Source organism: Wyeomyia smithii, chromosome 1 (assembly GCF_029784165.1).
Source record: "Wyeomyia smithii strain HCP4-BCI-WySm-NY-G18 chromosome 1, ASM2978416v1, whole genome shotgun sequence".
Lineage (NCBI taxonomy): Eukaryota > Metazoa > Arthropoda > Insecta > Diptera > Culicidae > Wyeomyia > Wyeomyia smithii.
The window spans coordinates 34,995,897-35,012,163 of NC_073694.1; the positions used below are offsets into that span (position 1 = coordinate 34,995,897).

A 16,267-nucleotide genomic window follows, 5' to 3' on the forward strand; every position below is an offset into this window, starting at 1 on the left:
TAATTTCCAGCTCAGTTCTTTATCAGTCCCGTGTCGCAGCGAACCAGAATGTTCGTGTTAAAATTTCTCCCTCTGGTTGTAATGGCCACTTGGGTGGCCACAACTTCACCAACGGAACCGGAATCGTTCCTGCTAGGTGGAACGGTGACATCTTTCGGCCAGTTTCCAGCGGCAGCACACATCGTAACGCCGGATCGCACGCTTTGCGGGGCGGCCGTGATCGACGAACGCCATGTGGTCACGTTGGCTCAGTGCGCGCTAAACGCTACCCACCATCTGCACAATCCCCGCTTGATTCGGGTCAACACGGGTGAGATCAGTTTGATGCCAGTTTCGTGGTCTCGCCAGACTAGTCTGGGAGCCGTGATCTACGCGCACGAAAACTACAAACCGCACACGTTGGAGAATGACATCGCTGTCATACGAGTGGGTATATTTTGTAAACAAAGCTTAGTTGATTAATGTTATTCTATGAATTTACGATGGCAGGTTCAGACTCCGTTTCAATTGCCCAGCAACGAAGTGGAACCGGCCCGGCGTCAAACTCGAATCGTTGCTAATGCGGCAGTTTGCCAGCTTGCTGGTTGGGGTGTGCTGGCCGCTACCGATACGGCGGTCAACGCACAGCAACGATACATTCCGATCTCAATCAATGATCGGGATGCGTGCAACGGTGTACGGGTGGCAATGCGCGTTTTCGAGACTATGATATGTGCTGGTAATATGGTGGCTGCTGCAACTGGGCCCGCTCCCTGTCCACAAAGTATCGGTTCGGGGTTGTACTGCAACGGGGACCTAACCGGGCTGCTGTCCTTCGGCATGAACTGTGGCGCGGCGGCCAACCCACCGACCTTCACCCAGATACGGTGGTTTAATCCGTGGATCAACCAAACGTTGACGAGAACCGACATTCCACCCTTGGGTTGGTCACCGTTGAATTCTTAGTTAGGAATATATTTGATTCTAAATAAAAATTGATTTCTCAAAAAACTGTTTAAGATAATAAAACATTATGGTAATAAAGTGATTTATTTTTCCCATTAATAATGTTTAATTAGCTTACAGCGGGTTGGGAACCCATCCTGGGCCTGGATTATCAGTGCGGGTGAACTGAGTATCGATCCACTGACGGTACTGTCTGATGTCAATGTAGACTCCCGGTTGATTGGCTGCTCCGCAGGCTAGTCCGAACGTGAGAACACCTGTCAGTTGCCCACCGCAGTAGAGACCTCCACCGATGTTGCCCTGGCAGACAGTGTTGGCAGTAGCGGTTAACGAGCCGGCACAAATCATAGTAGCCAGAACTCGGTTGTTATGTACGGTGGCAGCGTTGCAGGATGCCGTGGTCAGAATTGGCACGATAGCAATGCGTTGGGCAGGATTCAAAGCAACGCCTACTGCGTTCGTGGCAGCTCCCCATCCCACGTATTCGCATTGCGTGTTGACGGCCAGAACTCGGGTGTTCAGGATTGCCGGTTCGATGGTGTTGTGGAACTCCGGGAAGGGAGTATTCAGGCGCATTACGGCCAAGTCATTGTTATTAGTCACTCGATTGTAGTTGGGATGCACGAACAGGTGCGTTACGTTGCGAACTTCACGACGGAACGACACAGGAACCAGGTTCAGATCGCCAGCGATCACTCGAAGCCAAAAGGGATTCAGCAGGGTGAATGCGGTGGGATGCATGACGCACCACGCGGCCGTCAAGACATGATTAAGGTTGATAATTGATCCGCCGCAGTGCAGTTGATAAGGAGTGTCAATGCTGACAGCAGCCGGATACTGTCCGGAGAGGGCGACGGTTCCACCAGTGAGACGACCGGAGGGATTTTCGCTGGCTAAAGCACCTGAGCGTGGGTGGAATTTTGTCTACACTTAATTATAACGGTAATCCTAGTTGAACCTACCTGCAAGGGTCACCAGCAAAGCAACAACAAGCACCCTCATATTTGTCGATCTGATGCGCTCGCAAGCTAATTGGAAACTGATTTCATCGGCAGGTACAAAGCATTAAACTACGCTTCCGAACTCTATCAGCGTCTTATCTTATCGCCGCTTGATTTTGGAACTGATTTTTGTTATGACATACTGCTTCTGAGAACCACGGGCAAAAAATCCCCCATTTAAGAAAAAGAGCTTCGCCATTCTAATCCCTCACAACGTAGATAATGGTTTGGTTAAGCAAATTGGAGAACCGGCTTCTCAGTTTCCATCATCAGTTGTCAGGATGAAGTTCGCAACAGTAATCGTGTTACTTGGTAAGGTCAATTTTGATTCGTCCATCAAACTTTGGGTCAATGTTGCATTGTCTCTCCCTAGCAATCGGAGCCTCGTACGCCAATCGGATGAACCCCGATGGGTACGATCCCTTTGAGCCGTTCATCTCCGGAGGAACGAATTCCGTGCTCGGTCAATTTCCGTCGGTCGTCGCCGTAGGAGTTCCGACTCCGACCAATGCCTTCTGCGGTGGCATTATCCTGAATGCGAATCATGTCCTGACGGCGGCTCTCTGTGTTCTAACGGCCCAAAATACACTGCTGGCTACGACACAGGTAACGATTATGTCCGGTGCGTTGCAGCTAATCTTCACGAACCCTAGAGTAGCGGTTTCGGCCATTTACGTCCATCCGGAGTACAACCCATTCACATTCGAAAACAATGTAGCAGTTTTGCGAACCGCTACGAACTTCGTTCCACCGGAAAGCGCGGAGCCGAACATCGGTTTTGCCGTTCTTGGTACTGAAATTCCCTTCGACGGAATGGCCTGCCAGGCGGTCGGATGGAACAACGCCACAGCATCACCAGTTCAGCAGTTCATCGCGGCACCGATTCTGAACAGAGACACCTGCGACGCTCTGGCTGTTCACTTTGGACGCATCGAAGAGTCCATGATTTGTGCGGGTGTGGTCACCGCCGGCCCAGGCGTTTGCGCTAGCAACATGGGCACCGGTCTGTTCTGTGACGGACAGGTAGCGGGAATTTTGTCCACCGGATTCGGGTGCGGAGTGGCCAATAATCCGGGAGTCTACACCCAGGTACGTTTCTACCAGAACTGGATCCAGCAGCAGTACCAGCGGCAGGACATTCCCGCAGCCGGTACGTCACCGATTCCCGTGTGGTGATGGTTTTGATCGAACAATAAAGTGATATTTCAATGATAAAAGGTTGGACTTTTTCATTTTTAAAGAAAACTTTTTTTAAAAGTCGTCCTGGGTTCTTAGGTATCGGCTCGGAAGAGAATGTTGGTGTCAGTAGGATCGTCGATCTAGCTCCGCAATTGTCCTGTACATTAAAACAGGTTGCTGCGAATTATGTGTATAATAAAGAGAAGGTCAAGTTCGGAGTAGGAATGTAGCACCAAGGTTTTGCTTTTTATTTTAATTCACTCGAAAATTCTACATTACAATTAAAAACTCGTAGATCTACCATGAAAATTTTCTTATTTTAACGATAATTATTTAAAAATCCTGATCAAATGCGTCATCCAAGAGCAACAATGATACAAATGGACACGTTCGAACATGTTTCACCCAACCATAAAGTCATATTTTATTCAATTTCAAACAATCTCTTTATTTATCTCATTCAAGAAACGTCCCCTTCACAGCACCCCGGGGGTCCAGTTCGGGGCCAGTCCTGGAGTATTACTGAGTTGCTGTAAAAGCCAGCGCTCGTAGTTGCGGACCTGCGTGAACACTGGCGGATCGTTCGCGGCGCCACAGTTCAATCCAAAAGACAGAATGCCCACCAGCTGTCGGTTACAGTACAATCCGGTGCCCAGATTTCCGGTACAGGGTGCAGCGCCGGTAGAAGTCGCAGTATTACCGGCGCAGATCATCGATTCCAGTACCCGGCCGGCATGCATCGCAGGGTTGTTACAAATGTCCCGATCGTTCACCGCTATCGGTAGGAACCGCTGCAGAACATTAACCGTTGCAGGGGTCCCAGTGGACGAAGCTCCCCAACCAGCGAGCTGACAGGCCGTGCCGGTAGGGATGGTTCGGTTTGTCCTTCGTGCAAAGTCGATCGTATTCGAGGGCAGCACGAAGGGAGCATCCAACCGCAGTAAGGCCACATCGTTTTCCCTGGTAAACACGTTGAACTGCGGGTGGACATATATTTGTGTAACGCGTCTCGTCTGTCGTCGGGCACCAATCGGTGAAAGCGCAATGTCTCCTGCTATAATTGACAGCCAGTAGGGATCGATCAGGCGGTTTTGTGCGTTAAGGACACACTGAGCTGAGGTCAACACGTGCTGAGGATGGTAGATCACTCCACCACAGTGCAACAGAAAGGGCGTCGTAATAGAAACGGCAGAACCAAATTGTCCCCAGGCGGCATTGGTACCGCCCATCATGCGAGCTTCCGGGATGGTTTCCCCCAAACTGACGCCTGTTGAGGATTGGGAACTTAAAATATAAAACCTCTTTTCAAGTAACAAATTTCTCACTCACCCACAATGGCCAGTACAATCGCAAGCAGCCTCATGTTTGTGCGCGATGTTTCTTGACTCGGAATCAGCAGCAGACTAACTCCTGCCAACATTATCAGGTGCCGGTCTGTAGTAAAGCGTTTCGTTCGTTTTTTATCGAAGGATTAGACATCTTTGTTGATAAGTGAGGTAATTTCGACTGCGATTTATTTCGTGGAATTTACGTACCCGCCGGATGGACAATGGAAGTGCAGCGTTGGAGCAACTGCGATTGATCTAAATTATCGATCGAGTCAATCAATAAAGCGGTTTGGTGAGTCCCCGGACTCGGAGAATAGGTGACCAATTGTGAGCATGATGTAATATCCGCCGCGAATCAATCTCTTGGTGATTATGGCGGATGCTAAGATTCTATTGAACAAGATCGCGCCAAATGACCTATGGAAACTTTGCACACGTATTTGGCTTAGCAAACTGAGCATTTTTCACAGATGGAGAGATTTTTTACACCAATGAGTTACATTCTAAAAGGGCGTATGCCTTTTGGCATAGGTTTTATTCGAAGCGTTGTAGCCCAGAAACCGTTGGTTGTATAGAAAAACTGTCTAAGAATGAGTTGTAGGGAATTAAAAATGCACCATAACAAAAATATACACTGTACAAAAAAAATTTTTTTTGACCAAAAAAATTGAAAAATTAACATTGAATTTCAATTTAAAACAAATTGAATTTTTTTTATTTTTTTTTAAGAAACTTGACGTTAGTATGCAACTTTTAAAAAAAAGTCCAGGATGGAGAAATGTAAATTTATTTTTTTTTTATGGTAGATTAATTTTTTTATGAAAATTCTAATTTAAACATTTTCCGAAATATTTGTATTCTGTTTATTTTAAAAGATGCAGAGAGTCGTTTTGAATCAAAAAGCTCTTGACAGTAAACATTCTAAAGGCATCGATTCTCGAGTTATTTTTAATTTAAGCTCGAAAAATTATTAATATTTCGGAAAATACACGTTTTTCTTAATTTGTCGATGGTTCTCCAGCAAAAACCATACATTCATTGGAATGCTTGATCAAAAATATACAATTCATTCTTTGACAACAAAACGATTGGATAAATAACTCAAGCGCTAAACCTTAGCCTACCTACACGTTCCCCCTTCCCGAATGTTTCATAAAAAAATATGTTTGTCGTGCAACACTACTTAATTGTTTACTAATAATAACTATTTGTAAAGTACGCAACCAATAACTACTGGGTTACCTATAATATCTGTTTTTGTATATAAATACGATTGCACTACTCCAGATGTGTTAGTAACAGTTTGCATTTTGTGAAGATGAATAAAGTGAAAATGGGATACACCAAGCCCAAATGCTGTAAACCCTTTCCTGATCATCGATGCTCATCAAGCTTACGCAAATTAAACAAAAACGTTATTGCAAAATAAAAATATTGAACAGTCAAGCCCATTTTAATACGTCTTAATCAATTTGTGATTCGTGTAGTTATTGGAATGATAGTCAAGCCACCAGCCAGTTGTTTACTATTCAGAATCTGGAACACTTGAGAATATCAGCTTTATCATAATATCGGAAGTACTCCATCTTGATACTGTTGCGGTTCAGGTGTTCATTGCCAAATCATGAGTTTTTTGAAAACAACAATAGAGTTGAAAAAAGCGATATTAATGTCTGATGGAGCTGCCTCACAATATAAAAATAGAAAAAACTTTGCAAGTCTTTGCAAGCTCAAAACAAAATATAACGTCGATGCAGAGTAGCATTTTTTGCGACTTCTCATGTTAATGGCCCATGCGAAGCAATTGGTGGCATATTAAAACGAATGGCAGGAAATGCAAGTTTAGCTAAAGAACATGAACATCCCATTACAAGCGCAAAAGAATTGTATGATTGATCTAATCAGAAAAGTAATAAAAATTCATCAAAAATGTCATTTAGTTGGGTATCATATGAAGAATATGAACAAGGAGTAACAGAATGGAGCAATATTTTCAAAAAATCTATAGGGTAAATGACCCAATAGTGGAGGAGCTAAGCACGAGTTATGCATGTTTAGCCATGTTTTGGCTAAGATAAACGAGTCTAGCCGGTACCCTCCATTATTTTCTGATGAAATGGGCTCTACTTGATAGTTTTGTACCTTAAAATTGACTTTAAACACGTTTTGAGGCTTGAAATTAACAAAAATATGCTGTACGCTTTTGCTCCAATAGTTGCGGTAGAGTTCCTATAGTTGCGAATGCGTGCTCCTATAGTTGCGGTATATAAAACATTCGTGTTTGCTTGGTTAAATGAAGGTTTTTAACTCGCTTGAAGTGGTTTTTAATTGTTTTAGTATTCATCATGTTGTTTTCAATCGGTTGACTAGTAGGTTGGCAAGTGAATACAAAAATGCACGAAGTTAACCAAGAGACGGATTATGCACCAACTTAATCAGATTTTGGCAGAATTTAGTGAGAGTTTGTGGGTATGTAGGTTTTATTAAACTAAACAATTTTGCATGCTTTTTATTAAATTTCTCTAGACTAACATTTAAAAAGGGCTGAAGTTTTTGAGCAGTTTTTTTTAAACCAACGTATCTGGATATTGACTGATATTGAAAAAAGTTGTAAAGGAATGACTTTTAGAAAATTGCTTGAAATTTCATATAAAGATATTGGAAAATTGAATTTGAGTCCTACATGCATGAAAAATAAAAAGTGATATAAATTTTGATTATTTGGATAGTCAATTTACCTAAACCTTTTTCTAACGATTTAATAAGTTTTTCTAACAAAAATTCAGTCATGTTTATGGAACATTTTCAACGTAAAACAATGTTGGACATAAGAAAGACTAATAGCGCTCATTTTGAAATGCTTAGAAGAATTTTAGGCGACTAAAGTGTTTGTCTATAAACCTTGGTTTTTGGAAATCTGAGATAACAGTTTCCATATCAACTCACTTTTTTTTTGAAATCTTTTTTTTTTGTTCAAGTAAAACTTTATACACTTTCCTAAACGTCTCTTTCTCTTGTGTTTCTCTTGAAAAAGCTAAAGTCTATTACCTCTACTTCGTACCATGTCTGCGCCTACATTTTCTACGTTAGTGTTTACTAAAAGAGCCATCTAGTTTCTGACTGTTTCACACCAACATACTGCGAAAGGCTCGTCAAAAGAATTACAAGACCATAAGCAGTGAGTAAGCATCGGTTAAGAGGTCATACATAAGTAACGTAGCATTTTAGCATTTTATTTTATAATAATCTATTATCTGGGAAAATAATTATATGAGTATTAATCGTACTAAAAACACACACATATCTTAAAAACTTTAAGGACAAAATAAGAAAATAGGTAGTGAAGGGTGCCTTCCAGGTAAGTTTCTCAAAAATACAGTTTTTTCCAGTAGTTTGGATATTTTCAGTATATATTGATATAGTAACGTGTGTACTTATGTTTAATCTATTGTTTCTCCAACATGTAGCATAAGCAATTCACCTCTAATTAATTTAAACGATGAATTTAAAAGCGATACCGCAACTATTGGTGCTACCACAACTATTGGATCATCTACCCTAATAATAGCTGCCACACAAAAGTATTACTCTTTTGTTCCGATTTCAGAAAATAAGATACAAACGAAGCTGTTTTCAAAAGATGACGAATCATTTACTTATGATGTATATAAAATATAAGGTGAAACTAGTTCTGTAAAGTATCTATGTCATAAAAAAACATGTTTCTAAGATAATAAAACTCGAAAATAAATATTTGATTCTTATATATATTTATATCACTTAGAACATTTAACTCTTTTCTTGAGAACCGTTCGCCCAATCGTTTTGTTGTCAAAGAATGAATTGTATATTTTTGATCAAGCATTCCAATGAACGTATGGTTTTTGCTGGAGAACCATGGACAAATTAAGAAAAACGTGTATTTTCCGAAATAATTATAATTTTTCGAGCTTAAATTAAAAATAACTCGAAAACCGATGCCTTTAGAATGTTTATTACCAAGAGCTTTTTGATTCAAAATGACTCTCTGCATCTTTTAAAATCATCAGAATACAAATATTTTGAAAAATGTTTAAATTATAATTTTCATAAAAAAATTATAAAAATTATAATTAAATTCATTTCTTCATCCTGGATTTTTTTTTTAAAGTTGCGTACTAACGTCAAGTTTCTTCGAAAAAAAAATTAAAAATAATTCAACTTTTTTTTTTAAATTGAAATTTAATGGTTATTTTTAATTTTTTTGGTCAAAAAAAATATTTTTTAAACAGTGTATATTTTTTTATGATGCATTTTTCGATTCGCTGCAACTCATTCTCAGACAGTTTTTCTATACAACCAACGGTTTCTGGGCTACAATGCTTCGAATAAAACCTATGCCAAAAGGCATACGCCCTTTTAGAATGTAATTCATGGGTGTAAAAAATCTCTTCACCTGTGAAAAATGCTCAGTTTGCTAAGCCAAATACGTGTGCAAAGTTTCATTCAAATCAAAAATGGTCGATTAAATTTTCGCGTATTTCCAGACGATTTGAAATGATTTTGCTCTATTTCGAGTTGTTCAGATTGGAACTTCGATATTTTCTTCATATTTACATATTTAGATTTTTATTGTCCGCCTTATGTATCATTACTACCATTTTATGTTTCCGAATTTCGTAATTCGTAATATTCATCGAATTATTTGGTAACAAGTTTGTATGAATTTTCATGCATAGAGTCTAAACGAGTACATACTGTTAAAAAATATATTAAAGCACAGTTCATTTAGATTTCAGAATTACAAATCTGGTTGTACCCCGGATTGGTTGAAGCTACATAATTTTTTTTTTTTATCAAAATGCAGCTTATTATTCTTTTCAGTAAAACGTCTTAAGAAAAAAATCCGTTACAGTTCGATACTTTTTTTCGGAGTTTGGATTTGGACTCATTGTTAGTCAACTTGGCCGGCTATTTGCTCCACTATCTTTTCATGTCTACAGCATTCCGAGTCTCTTTGGCATTCGTCTTCAATTTAGTCTTGACAATAGATCATTGCACGATAACGTCAGAAAAGAGAAGAGAAAAGTTTAGTAAAATTACTATAAATCTTTAACCCTGAAGAGATAATGTTATTCTAGCGTCAAATTGATGAATTTTATTCATTTAAAATGAGAGTTTTTGTTCTAATTTAATAACGAATGGTCATTACGGTGTTAACACATCAATACATAACAAATACCACAATCCAGTTTTTTGAATAACAATAACGGATTCGATCTATTCGAAAAAAAGAGGGCAATGTCACTAGAAGCGGGTGTTTGAATAGACACAGACTTTTTTCTAGGGTTACTTGGGCACTGGATTGTTGGTTGTTATCATATCCGACAGCACAAACGTACTAAATGATGAATCGAAATAAAATTCTAACTTCTTGTAAACGAACCTCTTCAAACTGTCAAAAAAGTGAGGTTATTTTTGCGTTGATGGTCTATTGCCCACTATTTTGCTATTGAACGGAGTGGATCGCTTGTCAAATCAAGAACTTCTTGGCAAACTTACTATCGAAAACTAACTGAAATTTGCTGAGGACAGCTCCTTTAAAAAAATTTCAGTTGCAGGGAGCTATTAAAAATTCATCTCCACGAACGTTCCGGCATCCATCAGCATTCATCCTTTGTACTACGTTAAAACCTTGTTGTACATCTTTCGAGTGCATCTTCCGACCACCAGATTTTGCTTCAGCGTCCGTTTTGGTTGCTTATAAACGCAAATAATTTACGCATACGGATTCTCGTATCTTAGTTGGAGTTATATTTTGACGATGTCGCAATTTGAAAGTCTTAAATACGTTTGCTTCGAGTGTTTTTATTACCTTTAACCTCATATTCCGATCATAAATTCTACTCTAATCCAGTTGTACGTTCACGAACGATTTCGTGATTTTAGTATCTCAGCGTCCATCTTCCATCCTGCATTTTTTTTAAACAAAAGAAAAAATACAGGTTTGCCAAAAACTGCTGTCAAAAGATATCAGATTTACTTACTGTGATCATTATTATAAATGAACCGTGATTCCGGATCCTAAGTGAATTAAGGCTTACGACAGGGTGTCACCTTCTTGGTGATACACTTTATTTATGAAGTTATAAAAATTATAAAAATCATAAAATTAAAAAGAAAATTGATTACGGCCCGCAAAGGCAAAGGCTTCTCAAACATGTCATCCCAAATTTACACCGAACAGCTCTTAAAAGTGTCCAAAGTCATGTATTTTACTTCACCTAGCTTTCCTAGCATGTAGGTTCCCCCAAACGCTGAAGTTCGATGCATTCAAATTGGGAGAGCGTAAACCATGGTAAATTTTCGTTGCACCAGTTTTGAACAACCAAAGCCGTCTGCGGTGGTGCTGAATCTTGTTGAAAGCAGAAACTTTCTCCTCCAAATAATTCCTTGGTATAAGGCAGCGAAAGTTTTTTATTGACGTGTTGTAGATATACTTTTACAGTCTTGTCGATGAATAGAAGTGGAAACTTTCTTCTGTTGGATATTGCTTTCCAAAGCAGTACAGCTGAAGCATCGTTCCACTTCTCTTTTATCTGTAAACAGGCTCCAGCGTGAACAATTTTCATCTGGAAAAATCATGTTGTGAGTAGGGTGCGTCTTCAGTGTCAATCGAGATCTGGCAACCCTGTCGGCAATATTTCTGCAAGATAATCCGTGAATCTTTTGTTTCTTGAAAGCTCCGTATCCAAGGTTATTGACGATCTTTAACCGCTTTGATCATTACTGCAGTTCGCAGACACCGTTTTTAACCCGGTTCCTGCTTGAGGACAGTCGTGCTACTTTCCTCGAATCGATTGTTGGTCCTGCACACGATTAATCTGTTCAAATTCAGATGTAACAGACAGACCCGGCGTCACATTTTTTTGCTACTGGGTTGTTTTGAATGGGAGGATAAAGATATGGCAACGCTATCCTTAGCTTTGTGTAACATGATCCATCGCGTTTAAACCACTGCCCATGCTACCCACATTCACCACCGGCCTTCAGGTTCGGGTAGTTTTCTACCGCAAACTCGCTGAGATAATATGAGGTATTGAAGATTTCTGCTGGAGGATAAAAGGGTGGCTACCCGTTTTTGGTGTAGTCTTCTGGTTCGATCCCAATTCGGTCTTCTTGGTCAGTTCTTTGGAACGACCCTTTCCATCCGAACAGTTTCCATTTCAGAGTGGCGCTCAATCTGCCCGCAAGCTAGGTATCGACTAGGGCCGGCTACAACGGCTTCCTGTATGTTGCTCATTCCAGCAAGATACAAAATATTGATATGTTCTCTGTGCGTCGGATTGTTTCATCACGGAGTGGGAGTCCGTCTGTTCATCTTCCTGCCGGGATATTGTTTCATTTGAACTTACAACGCGGCGAATCAAGCCCGCGAAGAGGTTATATTCGTCAAGTGGTGCAAGATCTAGAATCGATTCGACAGCTCGTCATAAAAGAAGACTCAATTGGATGCGGTAACTGGGGTGGCATCACGTTGCTCTGTAATCCTAGGGTAATCCTTAATCGGACCCAGGGGTAGACCAGCGCTACTCTTTGGCAGCAGTAAACTGGATTCCGTGCTGGCCGATCATGTGTAGACCATATCACAACACTCCGCATTATGTTGGAGCAGATCAACGAATTTCAGGACTCTATTTTACTGGTGTTCTTTGACTTTCAAAAAGCGTTCGACCGACTCAACTACAGAAACATCACGGGCGCGTTTAGACGTAGAGGAGTTCCAGAGAAGCTAGTCCATCTCATCGAGGCTCAGTACGAGGCTTTTTCGTGTAAGGTGTTGCACAATGGTGTCTTGTCCGACTCTGTAAGGGTCACTGCTGGTGTGAGACAGGGTTTATCATCGCTGCTGTTTCTCATTGTTATTGACGAGATATTGGTTAGAGTTCCTAAAAAACTTCGACCTAACTGACGACATTGTTTTGCTGGTACAATCAGCGTTGCCAGGTATCCAGATTTAGCTGACTTATCCAGATTTTTGAACATGTATCCAGGTAGACAGCTTTGATGTCCAATTATCCAGGTTTTTCATGGATGATCCAGATTTTATCCAGATTTTTTTTTCTCTGTTCCGCAAAAAGGTCATCACTTCAATTTTGGCGCGAAATTTTGCAATTTTGTCACCTCAAATTTTGCGTACCCCAAGACTTTTATTCGAAAAATTAACCTTCCACCCCACGAAATGACTGCCAGATTTTTTCCAGATTTTTATTTTGCCTTTTCCAGATTTTTGAAAAAAATGACCTGGCAACGCTGGGCACAATGCCGAAACAATATGCAGAGCAAATTAGATGACCTCTCCGAGTGCTCCCAGGCAGCAGGTCTCTCAGTCAATGTAGCAAAACCTAAGTCTATGGTAGTACTACCATGAACACAACTTAAGAGTGGCGGAACAAGCGGTTGGAGACAACGCAAAAATTGTAGGTATTTGTTGATCGCTGCCTGCGATACATCATTCGTACCTGGCGGCCTAACAACTGCAACGAGGAGCTCCATCGTCGATGTATCAACGATCTGGAACCAATTGGAGATTAATGCTTTAGAAACAATAGAGTTTCTTAATCCCGAGAAGTACTTCTTTATAAGTGGTATCTCGGTCATGATGAATAATATTAAAATCATATGATTTGAGATCCATTTCAGTACCGTTTTCAAGGTAGCCTGTGTTCCTAGAATGGTACTTACCCACGTTTCAACTCTATAGATTCGGAGCAACAAAAAATTTCAAAATGTTCCCTATTATTCCAAGCAGTTGAGCAATTTGATGTTCCTGGAAGTGCAAGAAATTCTTTGCGGGAATTCAGTTTAGCGAATGCCGAAAGAGTTTGCTTTGGATTTTCAACAGCCAATATTTGTTTGGAAATATTTGCAATTTCAGATGGGGATCTCATTTGATCTTTCCGAAAACGTTCGGAGAAACCAGTTTGGTTGCTCGCCACATTTGCCACAATGTTATTTATTGCCGCAACGGGTGGCCGTATGATCCAACTGCTTGCACTTGTGGCAGTTCATTATGCGCGGTACAAACAAACGCACGGATAGACGCACCTTGTCCACAAGCACATAGCTCGGTAGAGTAGTCCCGGCGAAAGTCACCCGAAGCGAATCTGATTGGGTGTATGTTTTTACAACCTTGTCGAGTGGTACTGAGTACAATTACTTGCAATCCAGTGTCTTCACCAGTAGAAGGCTGGAATCCTAAAAACGGCCGGTTCTACCCTTCAGCAGATTCACGACGGCCAAACTCGAATTAGTAACCACACCGTCGATCTCCACTCCGCGAGCTGAAATGTACAAGTGGTACTCCAGCATGAAGAGATTACAAACAGCAATCTGGTTTAGTTGCTTGAGGCAAGACCAGGCTTCGAAACCGTCAACATTTTCATTTGATCTCGCTTCCTTAGCGTGCGTCACAGTAGGCTTTCGCTTGTTAATGTAAAACAACCGTCGCCTCTCAAACAAAGAAAATGATGGTCATTCGACACTTGTGTATCGAAGAGATGCACACTGTTATTCGTTTGGCGATGTTATTTCCGCCTATTTCTGTCTACTTCGTTCTATTTATGATGCGAAATATTATTACAAGATGATATGAATAATGATATAAATAATTTCCAAAATATCCGCACTCAACGTGCGTTATTCTCATTTCTAGAAAAAATGTCAAAATAAGTTTGAGGAAAAAAAACGTTGTGGTGGTTGAACTCGTTCGACATATTTCCTCAAGAATGTATTAGTACAGCGAGCCTTGGTAGCGTCAGAGGAAGAAGAAGACGATTGTCGCAGTGTAAAGTGGTTCTACCGTGACCATTTCGAAGCCTGGGCAAGACACCGAAACACACAGTTCATTAGGAAGGAGTTTTGTCATCTCGGCCACGACTGAAAACCGTGCTAGATCTCTTAAAATTTGGATTGTATGCATTACCCCGAATCCCGGATATTCTTCGGGTGCCGTCTCGCCCGATGGATCAGCTCCTGTGGTGCTTTTCCGACTCCGACCGAAGGATCAACTCTGGTGGCGCTTTTCCGACTCGCGGAACTTTGTACCTGTCCAGCTCAAATATGGAAATTTGAAGGATTCCGCCTCCGGAACCGCAGGAGTCTGTCTCTCCTCGTCCATGTTGGACGAGAGAGTCAAAACCGGGAAACGGAAAAAATACTCAAGACAGAAATGTGCGATATTTACATATCACTTTGCAATTTTGACATTGAATCCGATTTTATTGGAGCCTTCGCCCTGATAGTTATAAACTGAACTGTACTCGTCTAGCGTTGTGGATAGATTTTTTTTTATTTGTAACATATGAGACCATTTGATAACGTACATGTGCATTTTGCTCACGCGAATATCGAGACAAACGTGCACCCTTTTGGCCACATTTACAGCGTCACTTAAAATAACGACCCTTTAAGATCATCCCCCTTTAAGAGAAATAATGATGCTACTCGAATTACTCCTTTCGGAGTAATTCAGTAAACTAAATTCTTAAACACTTCTTGATGGCCTTCTTGATTTGAATATATGTTCAAATATTTTTTCTTGTGCTAGCTTATATAATACACCCAGAATGTAGGTTTTCAAAACTTCAATTTTTAATTTTTATTAAAGAAACCCGATGAAAGGATTTTTAAAGTGAAATCATACACCTTATTGAATAGTTTCATTTAAAATGTGCAATGTTTTTTTTTTTATTTGTATTTGAAATTGAACCTCATAAAGTTTGATTTACTGTTGCGCATGCTGTCCTCTTGCTATCAGCTTCCATCTGACACATAACATAATTTGATTATCCTCCTTCCAAGCCACAACACGATACAACGTTTCATTTTGTTGCTCTCAGCCACGAGCTCTATCGGCCCAATGAGGTATACAAAGGTGAGGAAGAAGAAGACATTTGTCTGTATTAGTAACGAAAATAAGGTAAACAGAAGCACGTGTTGGGGTTGTGACGTAGATCTCCAAAAACACGAAAATGCCGTTTAGAATTATGTTCCGCATTATTTAACCACGCAAGTAGGTGTTTTCAGCTGTAAACAGTCATAACTTGTGAAAATTTCTTGAAAAAATGTACTGAACATTGATTTTTGGGCATTGTTTTTTGACTCCTACGTCATCAATGTTAACAAAAAAGAAACCCTTTAAGCCCGAGACTCAAACCATCTCCGTACCTTTCTATATTCCATTGCTGTCGGCCTAGTTCCACTGTTTGCCAATACGACATTGGCGTCCAATATCCATTCAGTGGTAGTAACACAACATGCATTTCAAGAGGGCTCATTTTTAGTACACTTTCCACAGTCTGCCACTCTACTAATGTTAGATGTAGTCCTACGTCAAAAAGAATATTACCCATATATTTTTCATAATTAGTTATATTTTTGCATATTCATTTTTTGTTGTTACGTAATTTTGGTTTTTGAAGTTCAGATCAATAGAATTTTAAGGCTAATTAAGGTATAAAAATTATATGAAACGCAGGCTCGGACTTGAGGGGGGGAAAAGGAGGCAAATACCCCGGGCCTACCGATTCTAGGGGCCCCCTAGTCCTAGGGCGACCTTTTTTTTGCCCATCACCTCCCAGAACGGAACCTCTAATGTTTTAAGAAAAGAGGGCCTCACAAACAAATTTGACCCGGGCCCCCCACCGTACATAGGAGTATTCGAGCCAAAAAGTTGGCCAAAAGTCCAAGTCGCTCTATTTTGGTAGTAATTGGATAGATTTATATCAAAAACGTGTTATTTTCGTAAAATCAACATTTATATTTATATCAAAA

General features: G+C 40.4%; 4 protein-coding genes across 4 annotated transcripts; 2 read left to right on the forward strand and 2 right to left on the reverse strand.

Annotated features, from left to right (window-relative positions):
* On the forward strand, positions 1 to 1,047 carry LOC129718396 (trypsin-2-like). The gene is made up of 2 exons (XM_055669160.1): positions 1 to 426; positions 490 to 1,047. The coding sequence occupies exons 1-2, from the start codon at positions 49 to 51 to the stop codon at positions 943 to 945; spliced, it is 834 nt and encodes a 277-aa protein (XP_055525135.1). The 5' UTR covers positions 1 to 48; the 3' UTR covers positions 946 to 1,047.
* Positions 1,011 to 1,993, reverse strand: LOC129718397 (trypsin alpha-3-like). Its single transcript, XM_055669161.1, has 2 exons — positions 1,908 to 1,993; positions 1,011 to 1,847 (listed from the first exon to the last, which is right to left on the reverse strand). The coding sequence occupies exons 1-2, from the start codon at positions 1,945 to 1,947 to the stop codon at positions 1,060 to 1,062; spliced, it is 828 nt and encodes a 275-aa protein (XP_055525136.1). The 5' UTR covers positions 1,948 to 1,993; the 3' UTR covers positions 1,011 to 1,059.
* A 164-nt stretch (positions 1,994 to 2,157) lies between these two features.
* On the forward strand, positions 2,158 to 3,163 carry LOC129718398 (trypsin alpha-3-like). The gene is made up of 2 exons (XM_055669162.1): positions 2,158 to 2,258; positions 2,320 to 3,163. The coding sequence occupies exons 1-2, from the start codon at positions 2,228 to 2,230 to the stop codon at positions 3,120 to 3,122; spliced, it is 834 nt and encodes a 277-aa protein (XP_055525137.1). The 5' UTR covers positions 2,158 to 2,227; the 3' UTR covers positions 3,123 to 3,163.
* A 384-nt stretch (positions 3,164 to 3,547) lies between these two features.
* LOC129718399 (transmembrane protease serine 11D-like) lies at positions 3,548 to 4,588 on the reverse strand. Its single transcript, XM_055669163.1, has 2 exons — positions 4,455 to 4,588; positions 3,548 to 4,392 (listed from the first exon to the last, which is right to left on the reverse strand). The coding sequence occupies exons 1-2, from the start codon at positions 4,543 to 4,545 to the stop codon at positions 3,602 to 3,604; spliced, it is 882 nt and encodes a 293-aa protein (XP_055525138.1). The 5' UTR covers positions 4,546 to 4,588; the 3' UTR covers positions 3,548 to 3,601.
* Positions 4,589 to 16,267: the final 11,679 nt, after the last annotated feature.

Excerpts from the sequence above, each read along its gene's own strand:
- LOC129718396 (XM_055669160.1), top strand. The coding sequence starts at position 49 with ATGTTCGTGTTAAAATTTCTCCCTCTGGTTGTAATGGCCACTTGGGTG. Across the intron at positions 427-489 it reads ATGACATCGCTGTCATACGA|GTTCAGACTCCGTTTCAATT; the intron begins GTGGGTATATTT and ends TTACGATGGCAG.
- LOC129718397 (XM_055669161.1), bottom strand. The coding sequence starts at position 1,947 with ATGAGGGTGCTTGTTGTTGCTTTGCTGGTGACCCTTGCAG. Across the intron at positions 1,848-1,907 it reads TTTGCTGGTGACCCTTGCAG|GTGCTTTAGCCAGCGAAAAT; the intron begins GTAGGTTCAACT and ends ACCCACGCTCAG.
- LOC129718398 (XM_055669162.1), top strand. The coding sequence starts at position 2,228 with ATGAAGTTCGCAACAGTAATCGTGTTACTTG. Across the intron at positions 2,259-2,319 it reads AACAGTAATCGTGTTACTTG|CAATCGGAGCCTCGTACGCC; the intron begins GTAAGGTCAATT and ends GTCTCTCCCTAG.
- LOC129718399 (XM_055669163.1), bottom strand. The coding sequence starts at position 4,545 with ATGTTGGCAGGAGTTAGTCTGCTGCTGATTCCGAGTCAAGAAACATCG. Across the intron at positions 4,393-4,454 it reads GATTGTACTGGCCATTGTGG|GCGTCAGTTTGGGGGAAACC; the intron begins GTGAGTGAGAAA and ends AATCCTCAACAG.